We start from the raw sequence: 26362 nt of genomic DNA, 5'->3' as shown, positions 1-26362 counted from the left end.
GTTTTCCAATCTTTAACCCCATGACACACTTTTAGTCTTAGTTCTGAGTCCCCAGTCCAACACACACATATAAACCACGCAGCTTCCCTGGCAGGCTCAGTCACACAGGTTCTATTCAACTGCACTTAAAGCAGGATTTTAGAATTTGGGATCCCTGTGAGAGAGTTCAATAGGTGACTCAAAGCTTGGTGACCCCACTTCAATACTCAGAACCCACATGGTAGAAGGAGAGAATCGACCTCTGCAAACTGTCCTCTGATCTCCATGGTTGGGAGCCAGGACATGCCAGACTTTCTCAGAAGCTCCAAAACCTAGTTCTTGCCTCTTGCCTGAGGGTCCAGGGCCTCAAAGGAGTTAAGGTTTTGGCCTATGGAACCTGACTCCCCTCTCCTACAGGACATTGGCGTTATCGTCTGAAGGCCACTGTGCACTCCATCTGTGGTGCACTTGAGATACCCTGTGCTCCCTTCATGGAATTTTGCTTGATTAGCTTCCTGCTGACTTTGTCTCATTATGTGATGGTTTTTCTGCTGACTCTGCTCCATTTTACTCCTGAAGATAGGACATAAGATGTTGTACTTATTAATAAACTTGCTTGGCATAAGCCATGAGCTCATGTAAGACATCCATGTTGTAACTTTCCTATGGTCTTTACTTCTCATCCCTCAGGGACCTCTCCCTAAAGAACAGCCTGCCGGTTCCAGGTCACTCCACATATGAATCATGGTGTGCACACATGTGTGCTTGTATATACACACACGGACACACACACATGCACACACACTATAAGTAAATAAATAAAATTTAAAAATTATTTGAGGGAGTATTTTGGGAACAAATGGGCTAGGCAAGATGGGTGGGAACAAAGTGTAATGATAGATATGTATGAGAGTAACAGTGAAATCCATTACTTTGCATATTAAAAAATCAATAAAAACAAAATTTAAAAACTGAAACTATTTGACTAGGTTAGACTTTTCCTGAATAGTGTGAGAGCATCTTTTGATGCATTGGGGAATTCTGCTCATCTGTGCTCCATCCTGGAGCTTTAAGCCAGGCCTGGAACCTGAAAGTTACAGGCAATGCTTTAGTTCTCAGAAAAGGAGGGAAATGCTGGGATCTTCATACTCAGGATGACATTTAGACTTTGTCCATCTATAGCTGAATAACTGCTACAGAAGGAATGCCAATTTAACGATTTACTTATCGGAATGTCTTTACTCAAAACAGTTCTCTTTTATAGCAGCTTTTATCTCTTTGGCTGCTGGGTCTGACTCAGGCTTGGACAGCGTGCTTATCAGGATATTCCCAAGCATGCTCCCCTGTTACAAAGACAGCCACGGTTCATGCTTGGAAATCTACAGGTAACATTTTCCATGGAATACATATGTATGTGCATGTTCTTGACCTAAATTTTAAAAATTATTATTTTAACATTTTAACATGCAAATAAATCAGTGTAGTGATATTTTCATATATATATATATATATATATATATATATAATTTGTTTTTATTTGCCCTCACCACCTCCCTTACTCCTCTCTCCCCCTGCTGCTGGTCCCATCCCCACCCTCTGCTTCTGTAACACATGTACTGTCTTCCTTTCTTGTCCCCCTCCTTCTTACCTTTCTCTAATTTCATAGTCTCATCTTCTTTCATGTCCACTATATACATAATATGCACACATGTGATGATATCTATATCCCAGGTGAGATAACATATACTATTTATGTTTCTGAGCCTGGCTTTCTTCACTTAACATGATGAACACCACTCCCACCCATTTTCATGCAAACATACTGCTGACCTCTGAATGTTGCAATCAAATGCCCTGTTCCTAACTCACCTAGAGCAAAGCCAAGCAATGATGAAGTTCACATGTGAGACCAAAGGAGTCACATGTCTGCTGATACACATGCCTATATCCTGAGTCTCAAATGGAAAAACAATGTAGAGCTTCAGGTCCCTTTTACACAAAAAGGTATTCTTATTGTCTGTTTATAATAGTCATTGTGGGACACTTATTCATATTTTTAGGGATACAAACCCAAAATGAAATGGAAAGTGAAATCAAAAGAGCATGGAATCGAATGAGCACAGCCCTAGGTCCTGAGACCTATCCAGCCCCAGAGTTAATCTTTGGAATGCCTCCAAGTTTCGCTCTCATAACCCACAGAATTAACAGCCTGAGGAGAATCCCCACAGTTCCTCTAAACTCTGTCCTTTGGAAGTGCTCACCAAGTAAAAACACCTTAACTGCCAAAGACTGGTTCTAGAGAAAGGCCATGGGACACAGTCTGTGTAATGAATGTGAGAAAAGAGACTAGCAGGGAGCTGCAGAATCAGTCTCAGAGGCTCAGGGGAGGCAGAAGCAAGGAAACTCTGGAGGCAGAAGCCAGAGCGATTCCACAGAAATTATACTCAGAAGATCTGAACAAGATCCACAGATCTGTGGTTCCCAGCAGAGCTCAAGCGGGAGGCCGGGTGTCACCCACGAGAGCAGTTTGGGACAGGGTTAGACTTGATAGAAGAATCTGGGATATCAGGGAGGGGCTGGAAGGCAAGAGCGGAAGGGGAACCAAGTTCCACATTCAAGTGACAGAAGTGGGAGCTCTGAAGCCAGGCTGCTCCAGACGCCTCAATGACACAGCAGTTGTGTTGGTTACATGAAAGTTAGATGCATGTTCCTCACAGAACCAAGCCAGGAAGCCTGTTAAGAAAAGGGTGGAGGTGAAGGATCAGGGCTGGGGCCTCTGTTGATAGAGGAAAAATGTTTTTTACTTTCATGTTGGGTTTGTAGACAGTGTGGCTGAGGCCTGTCTTAATGGAATACTTTAAACTTCATCTCTAGCTTTCTCAACATAGCAAGGATATGTGTGTGGAAAATTATAAGCTTGCCCCAGGTCCTAAGTCAAGGAATCAAAGAATCATTTTGAATTAAAAACAAGGTACCTTCTTTTAAATGTTTTTTTTTTGAAGTTTGTATTGGATCATTACTGCGCTTAAGTGTGCAGACTATATGAGTTCTCTCTGGCTTAGTTTCCTTCTCTACAAAATGGGGAACACAGAATCATCTTCAAATGCTGCCGGGTAGGCTACAAGCATCTTTACATGAACAATGACGAGGGAGGTGCCCTGCATGCTCTGGGCTGCCATTCTTCCATTCTTATCATAAATGTACCCAGAGAATCTCAATGGCTCCACACTGTGTGTGGCACTAAGCTGCTGTGGGATGTTCTGTATGGCAAATGTGTTGCTGATTAGTCAATAAATAAAACACTGATTGGCCATTGGCTAGGCAGGAAGTGTAGGCGGGACAAGGAGGAGAATAAAGCTGGGAAGTGGAAGGCTGAGTCAGAGAGACACTGCCAGCCGCCATGATGAGAAACAGCATGTGAAGATGCCGGTAAGCCACGAGCCATGTGGCAAGGTATAGATTAATGGAAATGGATTAATTTAAGCTGTAAGAACAGTTAGCAAGAAGCCTGCCACGGCCATACAGTTTGTAACCAATATAAGTCTCTGTGTTTACTTGGTTGGGTTTGAGAGGCTGTGGGACTGACAGGTGAGAGAGATTTGTCCTGACTGTGGGCCAGTCAGGAAAACTCTAGCTACACTAAGCAGTCCCACTTCACAAGAAAATTTAAATTTAAAAACATCCAGAGGGAAGTTGCTTCCATTCTAGAGCAGCCACTTGATTTGGTTTGGGGATTTTGTTCATCTGTTTTTCAGACAGAGTCACACTATGTAGCCCTGGCTGGCCTGGAACTTGCTTATGTAGACCAGGTTGGCCTCAAACTCATAGAGATTTACCTCTGCCTCTACCTCCTGAATGCTGGGATTAGAAGTGTGCACCACCACACCTAGCCTCACTTTATCTGATTTTAATACTTTTGAAGAATTGGGCAGTAGCCCAGTCTACTTTGAGAATTAACCAATAAGAGGTATAGACTTTCCAATAACTTAACCTATCAGAAGTGAAGATGAAGAGTGTCATTGTAAAAGAACTATGTAGAAAACTGTGTTTTAATTCGTTAACCATCTAAGGGTCCCTGATCACACAGAGGAGGAATCAGTGATCACAATACATTGTACCAACAGGCAGCCTCCCTCTTTGAGAAGGCATTGCTATATGGAATAAATGCTCAAAGACAAAGGCAGAGGTCTTCCCTGGTGAACCAAAAGTCAGCCTCACATGACCGATTTTGCTCAGGAAGTATGTCCTTTTCCTTAACATTTGCACTGGCTCCTGGGGATGAGACTAGGCTTGCAGTTAAATCTATTTTAACAATAATTTTTTATTGTCATAGTTACAGCTAACACTGACATAGTGATTGAGTGGGACAGAAGAGTAATTAAAATTATAGAATACTTTAACCTTGGCATTTTGATAATGAGGACACTCAACACAAAATATCATTTGATCCACATAAAATTATGATGATATAAAACTAACAATACTAAAGATACAAATAATCTAGTCAGTATCTCATCTTTCTTTCATTAAAAATGGTGTTATAAATCTGTTCTCAATATTCACATTTAGAAACAAAGCTAAAATACTTTAAAGTTGAGACAGCTGTAAAATATCAGCATCAAAGCATAAGGTCAATACCAATATCTACGATGCATATTCTGTACTAAGCCAATATATTTACTCTTATAATTGTTGATATTTATGTACTAACAGACTAAAATTAAACAAAGTGTAATTAAAGAAAATGTAATGTTAAGCTATTCCCATTTGGGTTGTGAAAATTTAGACAGCAGTTGGCTGTTCGCTTCATTTTCATCCTGACTCCAACAGCCCTCTGATGGCTCCAACGAGAACAGACTCCATCCAGACAATAGCTGCTTCTGAGCAAAGAAATCAAGAGCCTGTGGTGGTCACCCAGGTGACGCCAGGGCCCTGACCTGGTGCAGGCTGTGGTGGTCATCCAGGTGACGCCAGGGCCCTGACCTGGTGCAGGCTGTGGTGGTCATCCAGGTGACACCAGGGCCCTGACCTGGTGCAGGCTGTGGTGGTCATCCAGGTGACACCAGGGCCCTGACCTGGTGCAGGCTGTGGTGGTCATCCAGGTGACGCCAGGGCCCTGACCTGGTGCAGGCTGTGGTGGTCATCCAGGTGACGCCAGGGCCCTGACCTGGTGCAGGCTGTGGTGGTCATCCAGGTGACGCCAGGGCCCTGACCTGGTGCAGGCTGTGGTGGTCATCCAGGTGATACCAGGGCCCTGACCTGGTGCAGGCTGTGGTGGTCATCCAGGTAATGCCAGGGCCCTGACCTGGTATAGAGGAGTTGGTGAGACATGGCATTTCGGAGATGGCAGATGAGCACAAGCATGAGTTTTGGTAGGACATGAAGGTGAATAAACAAATGTAGATCAAGAAAGAGAAACTTGGTTGGGGATAAATTTAGGAATTAATATTAAGCACATGGTTCCATAAAACTGTGAACCAGACAGAGTCACCTAGGAAAGAAAAGGACTATATCCTGAGGCCACTCAGTCCTCTGACTCTCTAAGTGAGAGGCCACAGGGAGGAGACATCGGAGAAGAAAGAAAAGCCAGAGGCATGATATTAAAGAAGCCAAGACAACACACTTCTCAAAGACCGGCTGACTATGTTAACGCTCCTCCGACTAAAGTAAGAAAGAAAATTGTGGAGAAGTGAGGTAATGTAGAGTCTGCTCCACGAAGGGGTCACTCACACCAGTGGGCACAAAATAAGGAGTGGCTGAGAGAGAGGGAGAAGTCAGGCCATAGAGCAACCTCCTAGAAGAAATGGGGTAATGCTGCGAGGAGGGGGCGGCACTCACAGGGTTGATGTCCTTTCATTGTTAAACAGCCAATGAAGGCATGTTTATATTGAGATGGTGGTGGGACAAATGGTGTAGGTACCAGCCTTAGGATGAAAGCGATCCTTCCCTTTAGGAAGGTATCTGGAACAGGACACATACTTGTAATCCTAGTGTTTGGGAAGTAGTGGCAGAAGGATCAGGAGTTCAAGGCAAACCTTTTCTTTACAGTGAGTTCAAGGCCAGCCTAGTCTACATGAGATGGGGAAAGAAATAAACGAAGAAAGATTGATTAATTGATTGATTGATTGATTGATTGATTGATTGATTTTAAAAGTGGCCATGAGGGCTACCAGTGAGTCCCTGCCAGCCTGAGTCTGTTGAAAAGGTTCCTATTGGTTAAGCTCAACTGACATATGCTCAGTACTCTGATTTACCTAAATTTACACACATTGTCAATACACTTAAGCTTTATTTAACAGCGTGGTTTTAAAAAGAAGTACAAACACTGAAGGAACAGTTCAAAAGAAAAGACAAATGGCAATCAATGTCATGCTGTACAGGCACACACCCTAACTTCCGGGCATCATGCTCTCAGGATCGGCTTCTCCAGTAACAGATGTATAACATGAATTGCTAAATTGTTTTATTAATAAAAAGCCCAGAGCCAGATATTGGGGTAAAAACTGAAAGGTCAGAGAGGCAGAGCAGTCATCCACTAGTTCTTACCCCTATGAATCCTCTGCCAAAAGAGCATGAGTTCCTGTTTCCTCATGCCTTATATATCTTTTTCTGCCCAGCCATCTTACTTCCTGGGATTAAAGGTGTGTGTGCTTCCCAAGCAAAGGCATGAGATCTCAAGTGCTGGGATTAAAGGCGTGTGCCACCATACCTGGTTCTGTTCCCAGTGTGGTCTTGAACTCACAGAGATCCAGACAGATCTCTGCCTCCCAAGTAATAGGATTAAGGGTGTGTGCTACCACTGTCTGGCCTCTATGTCCAATCTAGTGGCTGGCTCTGTCCTCTGATCCCCAGATAAGTTTTATTGGGGTGCACAATATATCACCACACAGATGTGTTCCTAGAAGCTGAAAATACGTTGTGATGACGGGGCTATTCCTGCGCTCCTGGAAGAAAGCAGTCAAAGCTTCAGGACAACAGCTCTGTTGGCCTTTCCCTGGGACTCCTTCTATCCAAGGAGAATCCTCACTTGATGGCCCCTTTCCCTTAGACTGTTTTAGAGCCAAGATAGAGGACTTATTCGTCCTTGATTCATTTATCTCAAAACCCTTGTCAGAAAGATGAGGGTTTTATTATAGACCTGATTGCTTTCTCCTAATTGGGAGGTTAAGATTTATGAATGAAAGCAAAACTCGAATCATTACTGAAGAGTAAAACGTTTTGTCTCATGGTACATTTTAAGTTAGAATAATTTACTGGCTTCTGATGACTAAGTTGGCATCTACTTTTTTCATGTTATCATCTTTCATCTTTTTGTCCCATCCTGAAAGTTTGAAAATTTACAAAATAGCCTCTAAGTGTTTTGATTACTAACTTGCAGGACCATAGGGGACCAAACTAAGAAATTTAAGATAGAGAAACTTGAAACTGTAAATGCTATGTAAGTGTGAGGACAAATGTAGAGTCTAAATAGATGAGGTGCACAAAAGACAATGAAGGTTCTTTGATAACAGAGACAGAAAATGCATATACAATCATATTTTAGAATTGTATTGGTTTTAATACATAATAATTTTATGTGTTTCTGAGGTACAATGTGAAAGTTTGGTTCATTAATACATCATAAAAATTAAGTCAAATTAATTAACACATTTATTACCCAACCATAGTGAACACATTTAACATTTACAGCTTGCTGATAGAATAAATTTTAACATTCTTGCCCCGTACCCAATCTTCTAGCTAAGAATGTTCTTCTAGCTAAGGTCTAAATAACGCTGGCAGGCACAACAAGTTCCCATTTTGTATCTTGGGGCAGTAAGAGTAGATGAGGGAGACACATTCCTAAATTCAAAGCCTCTCAGGCTTTCACTGGTTCTTTCGCCTCTGAGAATCTTGTGAGGATGGATGTTCTGATTCAGTTAGTCTGGGGCAGGGCTTGAGAGCTGTATTTCATTAATGCCCGGGGCGGCCCCAACTGCTAATATCCACCTACATTTCGAGTACTAAGATCCAGATATATGTGGACAATTGTGGTGAGAGCTAACTGTCACACAAAGGAATTCCCAGTGTCTTCGAAGTCTGATGGTGGAGATCATCACTGGAAAGAGTTTAACAAGACTCCTTACATGCCAAAGCCCTAAACTAGAGCAGAAGCTGGAAGATGGGGTGGAGGGAGAGTAGAATAACATAACCAGGCTGACCACCACGGGATCCTCTGCCTGGAAGAAGTGTTTACAACTCCACAGTGAGAGACTCCCTTCAAGAAGAAGCCAGAAAAGGATTCCTTTCCCTGAATGAACACTTAGTTATCCATAGATTCTGAAAAAATCCCGTGTTTATTACTGGAGAGTCTGTCAGACTTAGACTAACTCGGTGCTCAGGCTGACTCACCAAAGTCCTGATCCTCATATGGAATCTCTGTTGTTTCTAGGAAAAAGCACAAAGGGGAAACAAATATTTATCTGTGGAGCTTAATGTCTAGAACTTTACATCATCCCTCCTGCCCTGAGAAAGCCCAGTCCATGAGTGTTTACACACACAATAACAGAAGGTCGGGGCCAGCTGATCTAATACAACTGTCCTTTAGCGTCCCAGGGAGACTGCTTCCAGTATTTTGTCCAATACCCAACTCTGTGGTATAAGGTACCCTAGAAAATTGTATAATTCTTGCATATAATATATATGTATCCTTATCTACACATAATCTGCACATCTAGATTACTTATAATACCATTGAAATATCAAGTAAATAACAGTGTAAACACTACATAAATAGCTATTCTATCATATGACATGGTTTTTAAAGACTCATTTTTTAAAATTATTTTTAATTATGTGTAAGTGTATGTGCAATGGGTTCATACCTGCAGAGGTTCTGGCCTGGAGCTAGAGTTAGTGATGCCTGACATGGTTGCTAGAAGTCAAACTCCAGTCCTCCAGAGGAGCAGTAATTCTCTTAACCGCTGCTCCACAGTTACGGAAATCAGGATGTACACATGCACTGTGGGTTTAACTATACAGTGCATGTCAGAACACTGTAAGACCCTCAGTTCCTGTTTGGCTGACTCTGCTAAGGGTAAGGGAAGACTGTATTAATCCCTAGGTATGTAACATTCAGTCTTAAGTTACCGAAAAATGCATGGAGATGGGAGAGTAGGAGGAAGTCCGGGAGTAGGGAAATGAAGGCCTGAACTCTCTCAATTTCTTTATGTCTTGTACATCATAAATGATTTGCACAGACTCAAAAAACTGATCACATATATACTAAAATTCATCACCAGAAAATGAGGTCTTTCATTTTTCACTTGTAACTGTTTAAACCTCAGAAGATTCATTAGACATGAAAAATATGCATTAAATCCATTAATTACACACAGAATAGGCAGTGTGTGTATGTGGGGGGGTGTGCCTGAAAACCAGCAGTGACACTTTAATCCTGCTAAGCATTGTCTTCAGCTTTAAGAGAACCTCCCTTAGTATGAAGGAAACCTGTGCATTCAAGAGTAAAAGCTTTGGTTGTTGTGAGGGAGGGGTGCTGCATGTGCCATGAGTTATAGCAACAGAACTCTAAGCCCCCACCTCACATACGTTAGAGGATGCTGTTACCTCTTCCAATGAACACCTCCTCTCTGGTGCTTTGGCCGGCTTGCCAGCCCCTTAAAGTAACGGAAAGAACAGAAGTTGGAGAACTTGCTGCTTCTTCCTTCAACCAGAGTGGCTGCTGCCTACGTTCTAGATCGACATCCTTCTAACTCACAGGCAAGTGCCCCTCTCGGCCCTCCTCAAAGAAACTTCTTTCTGCAGCACATGGAACCATTACAGAGAGCTACAATGGTCAAAATGCAGAGAACAACGGAAGGTCTGGTGCTCAACCCCGACTACTACATCTACACACAACCCCACACCAAAGGTTCAGAGAACGGGAAAGAGAGGGTAGAAACATTGTACGTGCCAGAGGACCAAGACATTCTGAAAATTCAGTCTTCTATGTAGGACAGAGAAGCTGAACCTATGGAATCTTAAGAAAAGGTCGTCCAGATGAGACCCACACAGTGACAACACCAGTGAACACATCAACATCCATGGGGAAAACCTCACAAGCCCATCCCTAGATCAAGAGCTACAGGCAATTAATGACTACTAAGAGGGGGAGACAGTTTTCCCCAGGGATGAGCCCCCTGGTTGGTTATTTAGTACCAAGTACTCAACCCTAAAAACATATACATAAACAATATTCAATGGACCAACAGGCTGTATTTATATACTTACATGTATATAAACACGTAAAAACAATAGCTAAAGAAGAGAGAGAGAGTGAATGTAAAGCTGGGTGATTGGAGAAGTCGAGATCTGGGAAGAACTGGGGGAGGAGATGAATATGATTAAAATATAGTTGTGAAACTCTCAAATAATTAAGTATTTTTTAAAAAGAGTCCCCTCTATAAAGCTGCTGGGCAGAAATTACACCTGTTCTCGGCACCGATGCTTCTCATCAACCGAACTAACAAGAACCGATCACTGAAGGCCCAAGTCCGGGTGATGACCCCAGGGAGAGGCTGGGAGATGGCTCAGTGGGAATGTGCTCACCCTGCAAACAAGATTAAAGAACCCGAGTCCAATCCCTAGAACCCACGTGAAAGAGCCAGGCGTGGTAATGTGCACCTGTAATCCTAGTGTGGGGAGGCAGAGGCAGGAGGATTCCCAGAGTTTGCTGGCAGCAATCCTTCCCAAATCTGTGAGTTCCAGGCAAGTAAGAGACCCTGTCCCCAGAAAAGGGGGATGGTATCTAAAAAACATAGAGTTGCCCTCTGGCCTTCACACATATGCACATATACATGCATGCATACCTGTATATATATGAACATGTATATATACACATGCATGCACACCTGTATACATATGAACATGTTTATATACACATGCATGCACACCTGTACACATATGACCATGTTTATATACACATGCATGCATACCTGTATACATATGAACATGTATATATACAAAAGATTCCAGAAATTTAGGCATAGTGATGCATGCCTATATTGCCAGGACTAGGGAGGCTGAGGCAGGCAGCCTGGACTACACAAAGAAACCCTGTCTCAAAAATTACAATATTATAAAGGATTCTAGTTAAAACTGTTTGATCAGTCATTATCAGACAGATATCAACAGAATAGACTTCTGAATACTTTCTATGGCTGAGTGAAAAGCTTTGTTTACACAGCTCTCTCAAGATCACACTCTGTTTAAGAAATTCACAAACATCAGCTTTTCTTGTAAAAAAAAAAAAACAAAGTTGAGCTTCCCTGATGTCCCTTGGATTATTCCGCTGTAATCAGGGGACTGTAACTCACAATGGGGTCTGAGTGGCCCCAGAATCCACTGATAACCAGTACAGCCACTGGTATCAAATTATAAACATAAAGATTACTCACAGTTTTTATGAACACCCCTCCCCATCACAACCTGAAAGACTAACGGTGGCTGACTCACATCTATCATGATGGGAGGTCTTAATGGAGACATGGATTCACACAATTTTCACATGCCCTGTGGAAAACCAAATAAAAAGTCCAATATATAAGTACAAAGCTTGATGCTTAAGGCGCACAATAAAATGTGCAGGTCCTTCATGAAAGGGCCGTTTCTGTTTCTGAGATCTTAATGTCGGCACTTGCCTTTAACATCCCAAACGTGCTTAGATAATATATCGAAGTTTATTAAAAAGTTCAAGGTCAAAACAACCTCCTATCGAACACATCAAATACACTCACATAGTGATAACCATGAGCCTCTGATGTTAGCTCCCTCCTGTCTTTCCAGAGTCCTCAGCTGTGTGGACTAGTAAATTCCACCCACATGTTCAGCTCCATCTAGAGTGGGTGCTTGGCATGGCAGACACAGATCTCAGCCCCAGACAGCCCAAGCACAAGCCTGGTGGGAGCTGCCTTACAGATTTGCAGGCAATTCACAGCTCATTCACACAATTGCTGCCCACATGTCGCACCGTTTCCCCATTTTACACAAGAGAACAGAGGCTCAACACTGGGAGAACCTGACCAAGGATGTGTACCACTGTTGTAAGTGGAAGCCAAATGAAGAAGACCAGCAGGACGTGGCTCTGTGCATCCCAGGCGTGAAACCTCTGACTTCCTTATGCCAAGTTTTAAAAATTAATGAAACTAAATACATACGACCATATTTCATTTTTTGTGCATTCATAGTTTGTTTGAACCACTGTTTCTTTTTTTAAGCTTAGATCTTTCCAAAGATTTTTGTGAGGATGGTCACACCATCTGTAAGCTGATTGTGTATACATACATAGGGCCAAGTTATTCTGAGTCTCAGTCAGCTGGGAAGACGGAAACCTAGAGTGAAGTAAGTTCCTATGCGAGTGAATGCTCCACTCGTCTTTATCTCTAGGTGCCGTACATTTAATGTGACGTGTCGGATGACGACGCTCGCTTTTCATTCTCTCTTGCTTGGGAGATGCTGGGTGGGGGGTGAGGGCTGGTTGATGGGGATAAAGGTGAGTGAGGGCTGGTTGATGGGGATAAAGGTGAGTGAGGGCTGGTTGGTGGGGATAAAGGTGAGTGAGGGCTGGTTGGTGGGGAAGCAGCAAGGCATGGAGCTTGATGGGAATGAATGTGAGAGTCATTTCCTGTCTTCTCCTTCTGGGATCAGCATCCTGTATTCAAGCTCAGCGACACTAGAGGTGGATTAACCAGGTTCTATGTTTTTCCAGAAATGAAGTAATAGAGAGTATACATCTGGGGCTGAGGAGACAGCCAGTACAGTGCAAGGCCTGAATTTGGTTCTCATAACCCACTTAAAGAAAAGCTGGATATGGCTGGAAGGATAGTTCAGTGGTTAAGAGCAGAGGCAATGCTTATCCGGAGGACCTGGGTTCAATTCCCAGCACCCACATAGTGGATCATAATCATCTGAATCCCCAGTCCCAGAGGACTTGATGTAATTTCTAACTTTGCAATAGTCACAAAACCACTTTATAGTAACAGTTATTGTAACTAAAAATCAATAGATACCGAAAGAGAAACATAAACCTTCCAACAGGGTCAATTTTTGGTAAGCATAATATATGTTACTCTGCGGAATATTCAAAAATGAAACTCAAGGATAGCATTTTCAGCATGGCCCTTCCATTGGTTTACACCTGTGGTTCTGGTGCTGGGATGGATGGATCCCAGCATGCACCTGGCTTTGGTGTCTCCTCACTGCAGCTGTCACTGTCAGAGGCTCACTTTCACTCTCAGTGAGAGCAGGGTCTGAGCTTCTGCCTTAGTGTCTGTGTCCACAGATCCAGGTCCCAGGCCTGAGCCCACCTCTTGGCTCTGGCCCTGAGGATCTACATCACTTCTGCCAGCCCTAATGGGCTTCTGGATTCCAGGTCTCTGGCTTGGGCCTATCTTCAAGGAGACAGACTGCCCAGAGCCTTGGTGAGTTTCTGGCATGTTCTCCTGGCAGGAGCTCCTTCTGCTGTGCCCAGTCTGCCAGGGTGGACTCTCCTCAGTTGCTACTGACTGCTCAGACTCTATCTTATCTTGCCATGCACATTCACACCGTGGATCACATAGCAGCCCTTCTGTAGGGAGCCGTACTTCCCTCTCCACCATGTCCTGGCTTCCACGTTTGCTGACTGATCCTTGACACAGAGACCTACAGACCATTCACAGTTTATACGATACCAGGCCTACACCATCTGAGGAAAGGGATGGTTATGAACTCATCAATCAAGGCAAGAGCTGAATGAGCTGTGCTCACAGCGATTAACCCACATTCATTACTTCCTTCCTTCTTCCTTAATTTCACTGACCTCATGCTGGGTTTCAAATGCCAGGCTGTCCATATAGATAGAAAGGGAGTGCTTATCTTCAGGAGCTGTTTTTTAATTCATTAGGTTGATGGATTTTAAGCAATAAGCACACCAATATTTACTTACAAATGTGATATGATGAGCACAATGCAGAGGAAGCACAAGGCACAAACACAGCACCAACCCCATGTGGAAGAAGAGCAAGGGCCAGCATGGTGGTCAGCAGTCTCACCAGAGGGCAATTATGGGCAGGGCAGGGAGCCCTGCTAGGAAGGAAGGAGCCTGGCAGCTGTGCAGAGCAGAAACAAGGCCGGGGAACTGGAGGACACTGGCTGGGAAGTGTCTGAGGGAAAACGGACACACGGACTGCTAGACAACAGACCCTTGATGTCGCTCAACCTGGATGCCCTTGTGAAAGCATCCCAGAACACTTAGGTCCAAAATGAACCTACATCTAGCTACCAAGTCCATGAGAACATGAAGCTATGTCCTCAAAAACAGAAATCTCCTGAAGCCAAGGGCTAACTACTCTGGGCATCGTAGTCCGGTACTGGGAAAAAACAACTCATTATCCTATGCATCAGTAAGTAATATGTTTTGTAGTTCCAGTTATTTAATGACTTCCACCTAGGCTAACAAGATGGCTGAGTCCATTTCCCAACACCCACATGAAAAAGCCCGCATAGTGGCTATGCTTGATAGCACTTTGTGAGCTTGACACAATCCAGAGTCTTTGGAAAGAGGGAACCTCAACTGAGAGAATGCTTGGCGTGTGGATAAGCATAAGGAGCAGGCCAGTAAGCAGTGTTTCTTCATGGCCTGTGCTTCAGTTCCTTCCTCCAGGTGCTGCCCTTGAGTTCCTGACCCGACTTCCCTCTGGGATGGAGATGGAGTTGGAAGATGAAATAAGCCCTTTCCACGTTGCTTTTGTACATGACGTTTCATCTCGGCAACAGAAACCCTAACTAGGAGAGTGTGTGCCTCAGTCTCCTTTCCTGCTGCTGTGACAAAACTCCCTGAAAAACCACATGAGGGGGAAACGGTTTCTTTGGCTCACAGTTCCAGGTCACAGTCCATCAATGCAGGAGGGAGGTCAACATGGAGGAACTTGACAAAGATGGCCACCCTACACCCACAGTCTAGAGCGAGAACAGTGCTCAGCTCCCTCTCTCCTTTTCATCCCTTCCCTGTACCCAACACACATAATGGGGCCTCCCACACTTAGGGGAGGTTTTCCCACCTCAATTAACCAGATCAAGATAATCTCCCATAGACACTCTATTAGAGCAACTGTTGTGGGATATTTTGATCATATTCTGACAGTCCCAAGACTGACAATAAAGTTTACCTTGAATCACAGGGCAGAGCTAGCTAGCTAGTAACTGACCAGAATTAGCCATAGAGGTTTTGGGGAATCCAGGACATATAGAAAGACACAGGAAGTAGTAGGGAGAGTCGTAGAAAGACTCACTGCCCTTTGGATTGAGGAAGAAGAGAGAAATTTGTCACTTCTTTGATCAACCAGATTTTTGCCCCATATCTGATTCCTGAGTTTTCACTAATGATAGAATAATTTAGATAATCATTGCATCTGGCATCCAATGCATGGCATTAAGTACACCAACGTATGAATCTGCCACCTCTCCACCTCCACAGCTGTGGGAGGCTTTATCTCCATGTGAGTCCAGGAAGTCCAGGGTTTTTTCCTTTCAGTCTTTCTACAGCAGCCTCCATCTGCTGCCCACCCCAGTCCCAAAACACCATTGGGGTTAGCTGCCCACTGCTAACCACCCCTGCCCTCACTTCCTGCCATGCTGACTTTCCCTGGACTCCCTCCCCTGCCCACCAACACAGCCCAGCTTGGCTACCTTGACATCTGCTCACACCTGCTCGGGGCTTGGGCTTTTACGGCTGCTGCTACCACTGCAAGTTGCCAAGGGGCCCAGGTGTGCACCACCTGTGTCCTCTGCCCAGCCATGCTGAGCAGCGACAGCTGTCTGAGCCCCAGCTACCCAAGTGCCACTGACACAGCTGGTCACCTTTGCTGTCATCATCAGCAGATCTGGTGAGATACCTGGGAATTCTTAAAAAGGGAATTAGGTTATTAAGAGAAAAAAAAAAGACAGAAAAGTCTTCTCCGTATTAAGAATCAGAAAAATCACAATGTAGGGAGTTAGGACCCTGTTTAGTGCTACTGTGAATGGCTTATAAATGGAAAAAATAAATGAGGTGATGAACCACTTAGCTGGGATTGACATAATACCAATTGTAATTACTATCAGCTTGGTAATTCATATTTTATCCTTAAAAAAGTGCTTTGATAATTTTGCCAAATATGAAAATTTGACTGATAAGACACATGCCTTAGAAAGACTTACTAATGAATATAATAAACATTTGACAGGTAAGAGACAGCCTTAGAAAGACCAACTAATGAAAATAAGAAAAATATTCAGATACAGATAGAGGAATTTAGAATAGAACCTACCACACCATTGCATTATGAAATTGAAAAGGAGTGGACCAAGGTTATTAGAAAACCAATCTTAGTTTATTCAGTTACCATACAAGAATGACCAACAGGTGATAGACATCCCCAAGGCTATGCAGAAGTTGACTGGAATGTTGTAGAAGTTTTAGATTTAAAGAGATTTAAAGAAGCAGTCATTTCATATGGTGTGCATTCACCCTTTTGTGAAGCAGATGTTAAATTCATGGGCAACTCAGAACAGAATTATTCCACAAGACAAGAAAGATTTAGCTACAGCAATATTGGAAGCTGGTCCTCAGCTACAATGGAGAACACAGTGGAAAAAGGAAACTAGGGCCATAGAACAATGAAATAGAGCTAGAGGTATTGATATTTCCAAAAACCAGTCCCTCAGTGAAGACCAATATGCTGATTTGCAAAGACAGTTTAGATTTGATGACCATACCTTGGCATTGTACCTTATAGCAGCTTTGAATGTTTGGAATAGGGTTGAAGAATCAGGATAGAGGACTGAGTCATTTACAAAAATTATACAAGGATCAAAAGAATGCTTCACTGATTTTTTATAAAGATTGACTGCAGCTGTAAATAGAATAATATCAGATCCAGAAGTTAGACAAATATTAATTGAATTGTTGGCTTTTGAAAATACTAATTCAGAATAAATAAAGGGTGAGTACACCTTTATTAAGGGCAAGATTGGCACCAATCGATGAATGGATTGGAAATACAGCCGATATTGGATCTTATGTACAACTGATATTGGATCTTATGCTTATGATGCTCTTTGATAGAAATAATTTCTAGAAATTTTAAGAAAAATCAAAATGTCAGATGTTTTAATTTTGGTAAAGAAGGTCATTTGAAAATGAATTGTAGGCAAGATGTTCCTAGAAACAATGTTTTCCCTAGAGATAATCCAAACAAAAGGCTCCAGCTTTCTGGAGTATCCTGAAGGTGTGGCAAAGGTTGGCACTGTATTAATGAATTCAGATCAATGAGGGACAAGCAAGGTAATCCTTTCCCATTGGGAAATACCCTATAGAACCTCCTACAGGCTTTAATATCAAATTTGGCTCAATCATTTTCTCTCAGCTTCAGAGAAACTCATCCACAGAGCAATTAAAGGACTTAATACCTGTTGTTAAAAACCACAGTGCTCTGGATGTAACCAAAGACACAACAAAAAGTTCAGGGAAGATCAGAAAACAAGTATTTTGGCAAACTGCTATAAATAATCAGAGACTAAAGCTAGAAATACATACAAATGGCATAGAATTTTAAGGTTTGGTAGACACAGGTGCAGATGTAACAATAATTTCACCAAAATCTTGGCATCCAAACTGGCCTCTTCGGGAGGTAAATGTTCAGCTTCTTGGAATTGGAACTTTATCTCGGGTAAAACAAAGTACAAGATGAGTTGAGTGTATAGGGCCAAAAGGACAGAGAGGAAAATTGAAACCATATGTGGCTAATATAGCAATGAATTTATGGGGAAGTGATTTGTTTCAGCAATGGAAACATAGATTAACATTCCTTCAATCTCAGAAACAAACAAATAAAATAAAAAATTCTTCTGAGAGAAATACTAAAATATACTGTCAAGAACAGTCACAGACTGCTAAGTTTGTACATAAGAGGAGTACAACAGCTGGTGTCTTTCAAGGGTACCAACAGCCCTACCTTTAAAATGGTTAGCTAACAAACCTGTCTGGGTGGAACAATGACCTTTGACAACAGAAAAATTTACAGGCATCATAGTAGCTGGTACAGGAGCAACTAAATGCTCAATATATTGAAGAATTGACCAGTCCTTGGAATTCTCCCATATTTGCCATTAAAAAGAAATCTGGAAAATGGAGAATGTTAATGGATTTACGAGCCATAAATAAGGTGATTCAGCCAATGGGCTCTTTACAGTCTGTAATTCCCTTGACTTCATTATTACCTAAAGGATGTTCTATTATAATGATTGATTTAAAAGACTGTTTTTTTTACTATGCCTTTACAAGAACAGGGTAGGAAAAAATTGCTTTCACAGTGCCTACTTACAATAATTCCCAGCCTCTTAAAAGGTACCATTGGAAAATTCTTCCACAAAGGATGCTAAACAGCCCCACCTTGTATCAATAGTACAACAGCCATTGGAAAAAATCCATAAACTATTTCTTCAATCTATAATTTACCATTATATGAATCATATATAACCAATGGACTCAGACTCAGATACCTTAGAGGAAAAAATGTTAGAAGAAGTAAAGAAAAATTTGCTTTGATGGGGATTACAAATTGCTCCTGAAAAAAATACAAAGAGAATAAGGACTTAAATAGTCCAAGAAAATTACCAGCTGAGGCTGAGAGAGAATTGACTTTGGTAAAACAGAAATTATGGGACGTTCATGTGGATTGCTTAGATCCAGAGCTTGATTGTGTCCTGGTCATTCTACCTTCGACACATTCTCCTACAGAGAATTCTTATGCAGAGAGAAGATAATATCTTAGAATGGATATTTTTACCACACAGAGTAAAAAATTAAAGACCTATGGACATATGTAGAAAAGTTTTCTGAGTTGATTCTAAAAGGAAAGTTAAGACTTCATCAATTAAGAGAAATAGACCCAACACAAATTGTGACACCTTTTACTGATGTTGAAATTGCCACATCATGGGCAGAAAATAACATTAACAAAGAGCTTGTAATAATTTATTGGGAGAAATTAACAACTACTATCCCAAAAGCAAGAGAATTCAGTTTATAAAAAGAACCAACTGGATTTTTCTTCACATTGTCTGGGGAACACCACTTTCTGGAGCCCCTACATTCTATACTAATGCAAACAAATCAGGAAGGGTGGGTTATAAGTCAGGAAATTAAAATAAAGTGGCTCAAAGCCCTTATGATTCCATTCAAAAGTCAGAATTATAACCAAACTCCATTACCTGCAGGAAGTAGCTGAAAGGGTACTCAAAGAAATGAAATTCAGCAAATGGATTTCTTCATTTTTCAGAGTTTGGAAAATTTAAATATGTTCACCATACCATAGACACTTATTCAGGATTTCAATGTGCAGCTGCTTTGAGTTCTGAAAAGGCCGATTCCATAATTACACATCTATTAGAAGTTATGGCCATTATGGGAATACCTGAACAAATTAAGACTGACAATGCTCCAGCATATGTCTCTAGTAAAATACAAGTTTTTTGCATATTACAGTACATATTACAGGTATACCACATAGTCCTAAAGGACAAGCAGTTATAGAAATACCTTATCACTTTAAAAGATATGCTTAATAAACATAAAGGGGTAATAAAGACTACCAAAGATAGATTACACAGTGCTTTATTAACTTTAAATTTTTAAATGCTAATGAAAAGGGAACAACAGCTGCAGAAAGACATTGGATAATAGAAAAAATACTGAACTAAATCAGCCAATATACTTTAAAGATATTGTTGACCTCAAAATGGAAACCAGGATATATGTTAAGTTGGGATAGAGGTTTTACTTTTGTTTCCACAGGAGAAGAAAAGCTATGGATACCATCAAGATGAATAAAGATTAGATTTGAACAGGAAAGACCTCTTGATTAGGAGAAATAAAGGAGAAATAATAGTGTGGCCATCCGATCTAAACTAACTTATTAGACTAACAAATGACTTTTCATTTTCCCAAATATAATCTGAAAAGAGGAAATTCCCCAAAGTCTGGATGGGGGCAGAGTTTTGGTTTTTGTCTTTCCAGCAGAATAAAAGCATCCAACTAAGGACTCTGGAGAACATTGGACAAGTGAGACATCAGAAGGATGAATCATCCAGAAAAAATGTCCCAAGAAAAAGAGTAAATTGGTATTGGTATATCACACTTCCAACAGGAAAAACTTGTATAAATCTTCCCATATGTTTATTTCTGCTGTTCTCTACAGACACAAAAATAATGCAAATGGCCTTTTTTTTAAAGTTCCAATTCAATTAAAAATCAAAGCTGGCTTTGGAGTTGGAACATGGCTCTCTCCTTCTTCAAACCACGCATGCTTGTTAAAGAAAAATCCAAAATCTCTGTCTCATGTCAGAAGAGCCACCTGGTATGGGACAGAAGAAAACCAGTATTTAGGGACCATTCTATTGCCACTAATCTCATAATCCTTTGGTTTTATTTTGACTCTCAAAAACTTTTCTTAAGGTATAAATATTATCTCTAAATTGATAAGGTTAGTATATATATATATATATATATACATATATAATATGTATTTAAGCTTTCTGTCATGATATTAATGGTCATATAGAGTACTAACTAGTTATATAAATAGGCTTCATCTAGCTTCCTGTACATAATTTTGGGCTTGAGTCTGAAGCAGGTAATTAGGAATTAAGCTTGTGCACCCCTGGTATATGGAATAGATTGTGGTCCTATAACCCTTTGGAGATCTGCTGCATATGACATTTAAAAGGTTTGAGTTTTATGCAGTGAACTGTGACCATTCCTAACAGTGATGGCTGAAGTCTCCAAAAGGATAATGGGGCCCCACAACAACAACAAATCAACCCAGATTGTGGTAATGCCACTAAGCTGACAATCACCACCCAAAGATCAGCTTTGGACTACAAACTGCTCAGGACAACTTCAAAGCAGTTAGCTAAGATGGTCCAATGTCATAGACTACTCCAGCCAGGACTTCAGATAAGCCCTGCATTTTCCCATCACACCAAGACTGGACAACAGCTAACTCTCCCAGGACTTGACCGTTAGATCCCAATTTTCTCAGAGTCCTCTAAAGGTGCCATCACCCTCTAGACAGCAGGAAGTAATTTTAAGAACATGATGCCCACATTACCAAGATGTGGGGTGGGTGGTTTTGGGTCATTCAGGGAATTATGGATGTTTATCATTGTTTAGGAGGGTTGGTTCCAAGTTGTTATTGGTCCTAGTCAGGGAGGAAACTAAGCAAAGGAGATTAGAATCAGGGATCTCATTCTGAAAACAAAAAGGGGGAATATATGAGTGATAGGATAAAAGGGTAGATTATTGAAATCTATTTTTAAACTAAAACAGCAACTACTAGTCTCAAATGTTTCACATTGGTATGGATTTTTGTATATTGATACAAGTTTAAGGTCATTTTTGTTATGCTGTATTATATGTTTCTACTCTTGTTTAAGGTATTGTACCTATGTAGCTCATTTAATGATGTAATGTAAATTTCTAGTCCTTTAAAGCTATTATTATAAACTATTTAGCATAATTAAGAAATGCAGGTTAGTAGTCATCTATAACAATCAAATTGGTAGTCAGGTAAGGTATGTTTTCAAGGTCAAATACAGATATATTTTAAATAAATAGGTAGTCTTCAAACACTTAGATAGCTATAGAATATGGCATTTAAGATGTTTTAATAACATAAGGCTTTTCATGACAGTGAGACATGTTTGCTCCTGGCAGCACCAATCTACTTCAGAAAGGATGATGGACATCAAAGAAAGTTTGCTTTCTATGTGGCAAAGCTAGCTATTTGGGCAAGAAATTGTCCTTGCCTCAACTGCTGACAGTATGTTGTCCAAATTGGACAAGCAGGACACAAAAGAAGGTGACTGATGGACTTTGCTAAGACAAAGCCCTTCAAAATTTCCTGCTTCATAGAACAGTCTGTCAGATATTCTAGGCTTGTAGGCTGAAAATGGATACCCCAACATTGCAGAAGAACCTTGGGTGACTGTCCAGGCAGCCAGCTGTTTCTGTCACTTCTATAGTTTTGGAAGTTGTTTGCTCTGTAAATTTCCTATTTATCACAGGTGATATTATATCCTTCTCAGGTCTCTGATGTGGTTGAAGACTAGATAGTTATAGTTACAGTTTTCCTTATTACCAAATTGAAAAAGAAGTTCACAAAAGAGGTGTAAAGTGTATAAGATTGAGAGACATAAAAGCTTAAATTATTTTTCTAAGAAAATGTTTTGAGGTGTAAAAAGATAGTTTTGGGTTAGTGATACAATTGGGATAGAAAATGAATTAGGTACAAAACTTTGGACTCACCAAGATAGGATAGATAATAGAGTATTTTTCTCTGAATTTGCCAAATGCAAATAGACTGGACATTGTAAATGTCATTCTAAGCTGATAATTATTCTTATTGTATATAGTTTTACATGTTAGAGTTAGAACCTTCCCTTTTTATTTAGACAAAAAGGATGAGATGTTGTGGGATATCATGATTGTACTCTGACACTCCTGATACTGCTAATAAAGTTTACTTTGAATAAGAGGGCGGAGTTAGCTATTGGCTGACCAGAATTAACCAAAGAGGTTTCGGGGGAGCCAGGACATATAGAGAGACACAGGAAGTAGTAGGGAGGGTCTTAGAAAGATCCACAGTCCTTTGGATCAAGGAAGGAGAGAGGGAGGGTGTCACTGGTCTCTTTTCCATCAGTTCTCTGATCAACTGTGTTTTCGCCCCTTATCTAATTCCTGAGTTTTTACTATTAATAGAATAATTCAGATAATTGTTACAACCAGCCTGAACCAGACAGTCTCTCAATAAGAATTCTTTCCAATAGGATTCTAGATCATGTCCATTTGACAGTTGAAACTACCAACCACCACAGTGGTACAGGCTTGTAATTCCCACACTGGGCAAGCAGAGAAAGAGCTCTGGTCTTGATGGCTAACCAGCCTAGCCTACTTGGTCAGTGAGAGATCCTATCTAAAAACAATAATGGCCAGAACCTGGGAAATGATAGCTGTGGTTGACCTCTGATCTTCACATGTGCACACATGTGGGTGTGTGTACACACACACACAGACACACACACACCATTAAGAAAAAGAAAAAGAAAAATACAGTGATATTAGGGCTCAGAGTAAGAGCCAGAAAGTGTGAAGATCTCATGTGAAGATCATTTCCAAAAGGAAGACAAGATGGTTATGAGTAACCAGTGTCTATAGAAACATAAAATCATAAAAATCATAGTCACCATAGCAATGAAGACATGAACACTGTGTTTTTAGTACTCAGAAATAATGGATGTGAAATGTGACCACTTTGAACACTTTCACTCTGGAAAGAGATGTATGTAGGACAGGTGAGATTAAGCTCTGCAGTCAGAAAGCCCCAAGCCAGCTCCACCTCTCATTCCCCAGGGACTCTAGGTACCAATTATGAATCTGTCCCCACTCTTTAAGCCAGTCTGAAGTTCTGTCACAGGTTGTTGTAGGAAGTGGGTGGCGTGCTCACCACAGCAGCAACCTTGATCAAAGTTAACGCTTTTCCCTGTAACACAGAGCCCCCAAACGTGGGCATCAGTAAGACAGAAGAAAGAACTTACAAAGAAGAGGCGTAGTCTTGTTGCTGCTGCTCTTCCCTCCCTCTCCTCCCCTTCCTCTCTCCCTCCTCCTCTTCCTCCCTTGACTCTGCTTCCCTCCTCCCATTCTCCCCCCCTCCTCTTCCTTTCTTCCAACTCCCCCCCTCCTCAATTGCTTCCTCTCCTGATACCATACTGTTAGCTGGCAGCAAACACTCAAAAACATTTGAGTTAAATAAACGAATATAAAACAATGCTATTTTAATTATTTATTAAAGCAATTAAAAATTATCTCTAAAAATCATTGCTACCTCAGGAACTGACCTGAATCATCAAGCAGATTCACACCCTAAGACATACTAGTGTCTTTCACAAAAACCACAACATGCCAACAGAATGTTACCTGCAGGTAAGTGGTCAGGAGTGCCCAGTTCCACCTTGGAACCTGCACCAAGACTAGTTCTGGGCACACTCAGCTGTGTGAGAGCTTTCCCCACCGCAGCTAACACCCCGTGCCAGTCCACACACACACACACACACACACACACACACACACACACACACACACACCACACACACACACGTGCAAACATATATCATGATTCTTCAGCTCACATTTTAATGTTCATCATTTTCATTAATTTATCCCTGATTCAAAAATTCAAATCTAATTTGTCCTAGACTCTTTAACACCATAGTATAAACCAATAGTGTGAGTACACTATTTATTCTCTACATTTTAGAATGTAAGCAGGCAATTTACCCACATTAATGCCAACTACATTTTAAAAGATACCTCAAAGTAGAGAAAGATAATGTACAAATTCCTCACAGACGTTGTGGCATCCAGGCGATGGGTGACAGACAAGAGGAAGTAAATAAAAAGACATATTTGATGATAATGTGCCATCTTCCAATTAATTTTCAACCAAGCAATTACTGCTCTGCTGGTATGTAAGGCAGCTCTTATTTCCCAAGAAACCAATGCTCATTTTCATTTGTGATTTTCCAACAGCAAAAATGCTAGTTTTTCTGTGCCGCACTCCAAGACTGAGGAACCACTGAATGAAGTGTGGTGCCCCTCACACCATCCTGAAGAAATCTATGCTCCCTGAGACCATCCCTCTATCCAGGACCAGCACTCCCCTGTGGGAGGAAATGCACAGTCTCCCCCAGCTGCCTCCAATACACCATGATGATGGAGCCAAGAATAACAGAAGTAGAAACTGAGTGGGAAACGGAATCCAGCAGCCTCACAGGGAACCACAAACTTGAAAGTGAGTCTCAGCCATTGGGGAAAACTGGCATAATCAATGTTTCAGTGTTTTGGGTAAAATATTTAGAAACAAATGGTCCTTTGTCTTAGTGATTAAAAACAGCTTAAAGAGAAAGGGTTTATTTGGCTCACAGTTCCAGGGTACAGTTATTTGTGGCCAGGAAGTTGTAGGAGTAGGTTGTTGAGAAGAAAGGGAAATGAAAGCCCACACTTGGCTTACTGTCTCATTTTATACAGTCCATGACACCAGCCCAGGGTCTTCCCATGACAGTTAACATAATGAAGATAATATCCACAGGCACACCAAGAGGCCCTCTCCCAGGTGACTCCAGACCACATCAAGTTGACAATTAAGACAAACTATCCTATGCTTTTTAGATTTATTTACTCTTCTGGAGAAAAACACATTTGTATTTCTTGCATTCAATCATCCAAACATTCTTGAGTACCTTCTCTGTACTCACAGTTTGGCTTTAGGGACACAAAGGAATAGCAAGACCATCTCTGCTTCTGGGCAGCTTGCAGCCCAGCAAGAAAGCCAACAACAGAACCTCTTAAGTGACAGGAGTGCACAGGAGGGTCATCATTGTGAGATGCTGAAAAGGGTGAGGGGTGGGTGATCAAAGTTCACAGTATGAAACCAGCAGCCGTGGGACTCAAACTAAACTGCCGGCGTAATGGCGCGTCCCAATTTTCAACGCCAGAAGCACAGTTCATGCCTGCTTATCCAGGTCATATGACTAGAGAAAGCAAATTCTATGAAAAGATAGCCTTCTGAAATCTTTCCTCATCCCCAAATATTGTCTTAAGAGTAAGCTGAAGAGGAAGGGGTGTAGGGAGGATGGGAAAGCATGAGTATAGGGAGGTGACGGATTTGAGAGTGTGAAAGCTGGGTGGATTATTTTACTGTGATGTCAGAGGAACACCACAAAGAATTCTAAGCAGCAAAAACATGTATGATTTTTAAAAAATTAATCTGGCTACAGTGTGGAGGATAATTGGAGGAATATGGGAGTTCATTTGAGGAATTGAAGTAACTTCATCGTGGAACAAGGCTGAAACTCAGTCTAGCAAATGCCCGGGGAGGGAGGTGCAGATGGTTGGCACAGGGTGCCCACTGTGGTCACTGTTCTACCTCATGGGGCTGGGAGACCTGTGCTGAGTTGCTTCTGGACAGGGTGAGACCTCTGAGTCAAGTTGTCATGTGTGGGTCTGGAGCCGATAGAAAATATGGGATTAAAACATGCATCTGCCAAGAGAAGAACAGTAAAAATGGCTAAATCCAAGAATAAAACCCTAAGCCCTCACCTGAAAGACTAGAGAAAAGGTTCTTAGGCAATGGAGGAGATAGATGCCGAGGAAATGTCTGTTTTACAAATTCCACAACTAAAAAAATGATGTTTACCTATCTTTATGTCGTATATGTTCAAATTTTAGAGGCAAGGTCTCAATCTGTAGCCTAGGCTGATCTGGAACTCAAGA

General features: G+C 41.4%; 1 protein-coding gene across 5 annotated transcripts in view; it reads right to left on the bottom strand.

Moving 5' to 3' along the window:
• The window catches only part of Slc44a5 (solute carrier family 44 member 5), a 316279-nt gene that overhangs the window by 123095 nt on the left and 166822 nt on the right, over positions 1-26362 (bottom strand). For 3 of the 5 annotated variants that reach the window (XM_052730288.1, XM_052730286.1, XM_052730287.1), the window contains one exon: positions 8371-8406. The exons of the other annotated variants lie outside the window; for them this stretch is intronic. In XM_052730288.1, the coding sequence (XP_052586248.1) occupies positions 8371-8406 (36 nt within the window). The remainder of the gene's footprint in view (positions 1-8370; positions 8407-26362) is intronic. 5 annotated transcript variants of the gene reach the window in all.

The sequence above is a fragment of the Peromyscus californicus genome, unplaced genomic scaffold (genome assembly GCF_007827085.1).
Source record: "Peromyscus californicus insignis strain IS unplaced genomic scaffold, ASM782708v3 Scaffold_9__1_contigs__length_137607984, whole genome shotgun sequence".
Taxonomy (NCBI): Eukaryota; Metazoa; Chordata; class Mammalia; order Rodentia; family Cricetidae; genus Peromyscus; species Peromyscus californicus.
The sequence above is the reverse complement of the archived record's forward strand: the minus strand, read 5'-3'. Positions and strand labels throughout refer to the sequence as shown.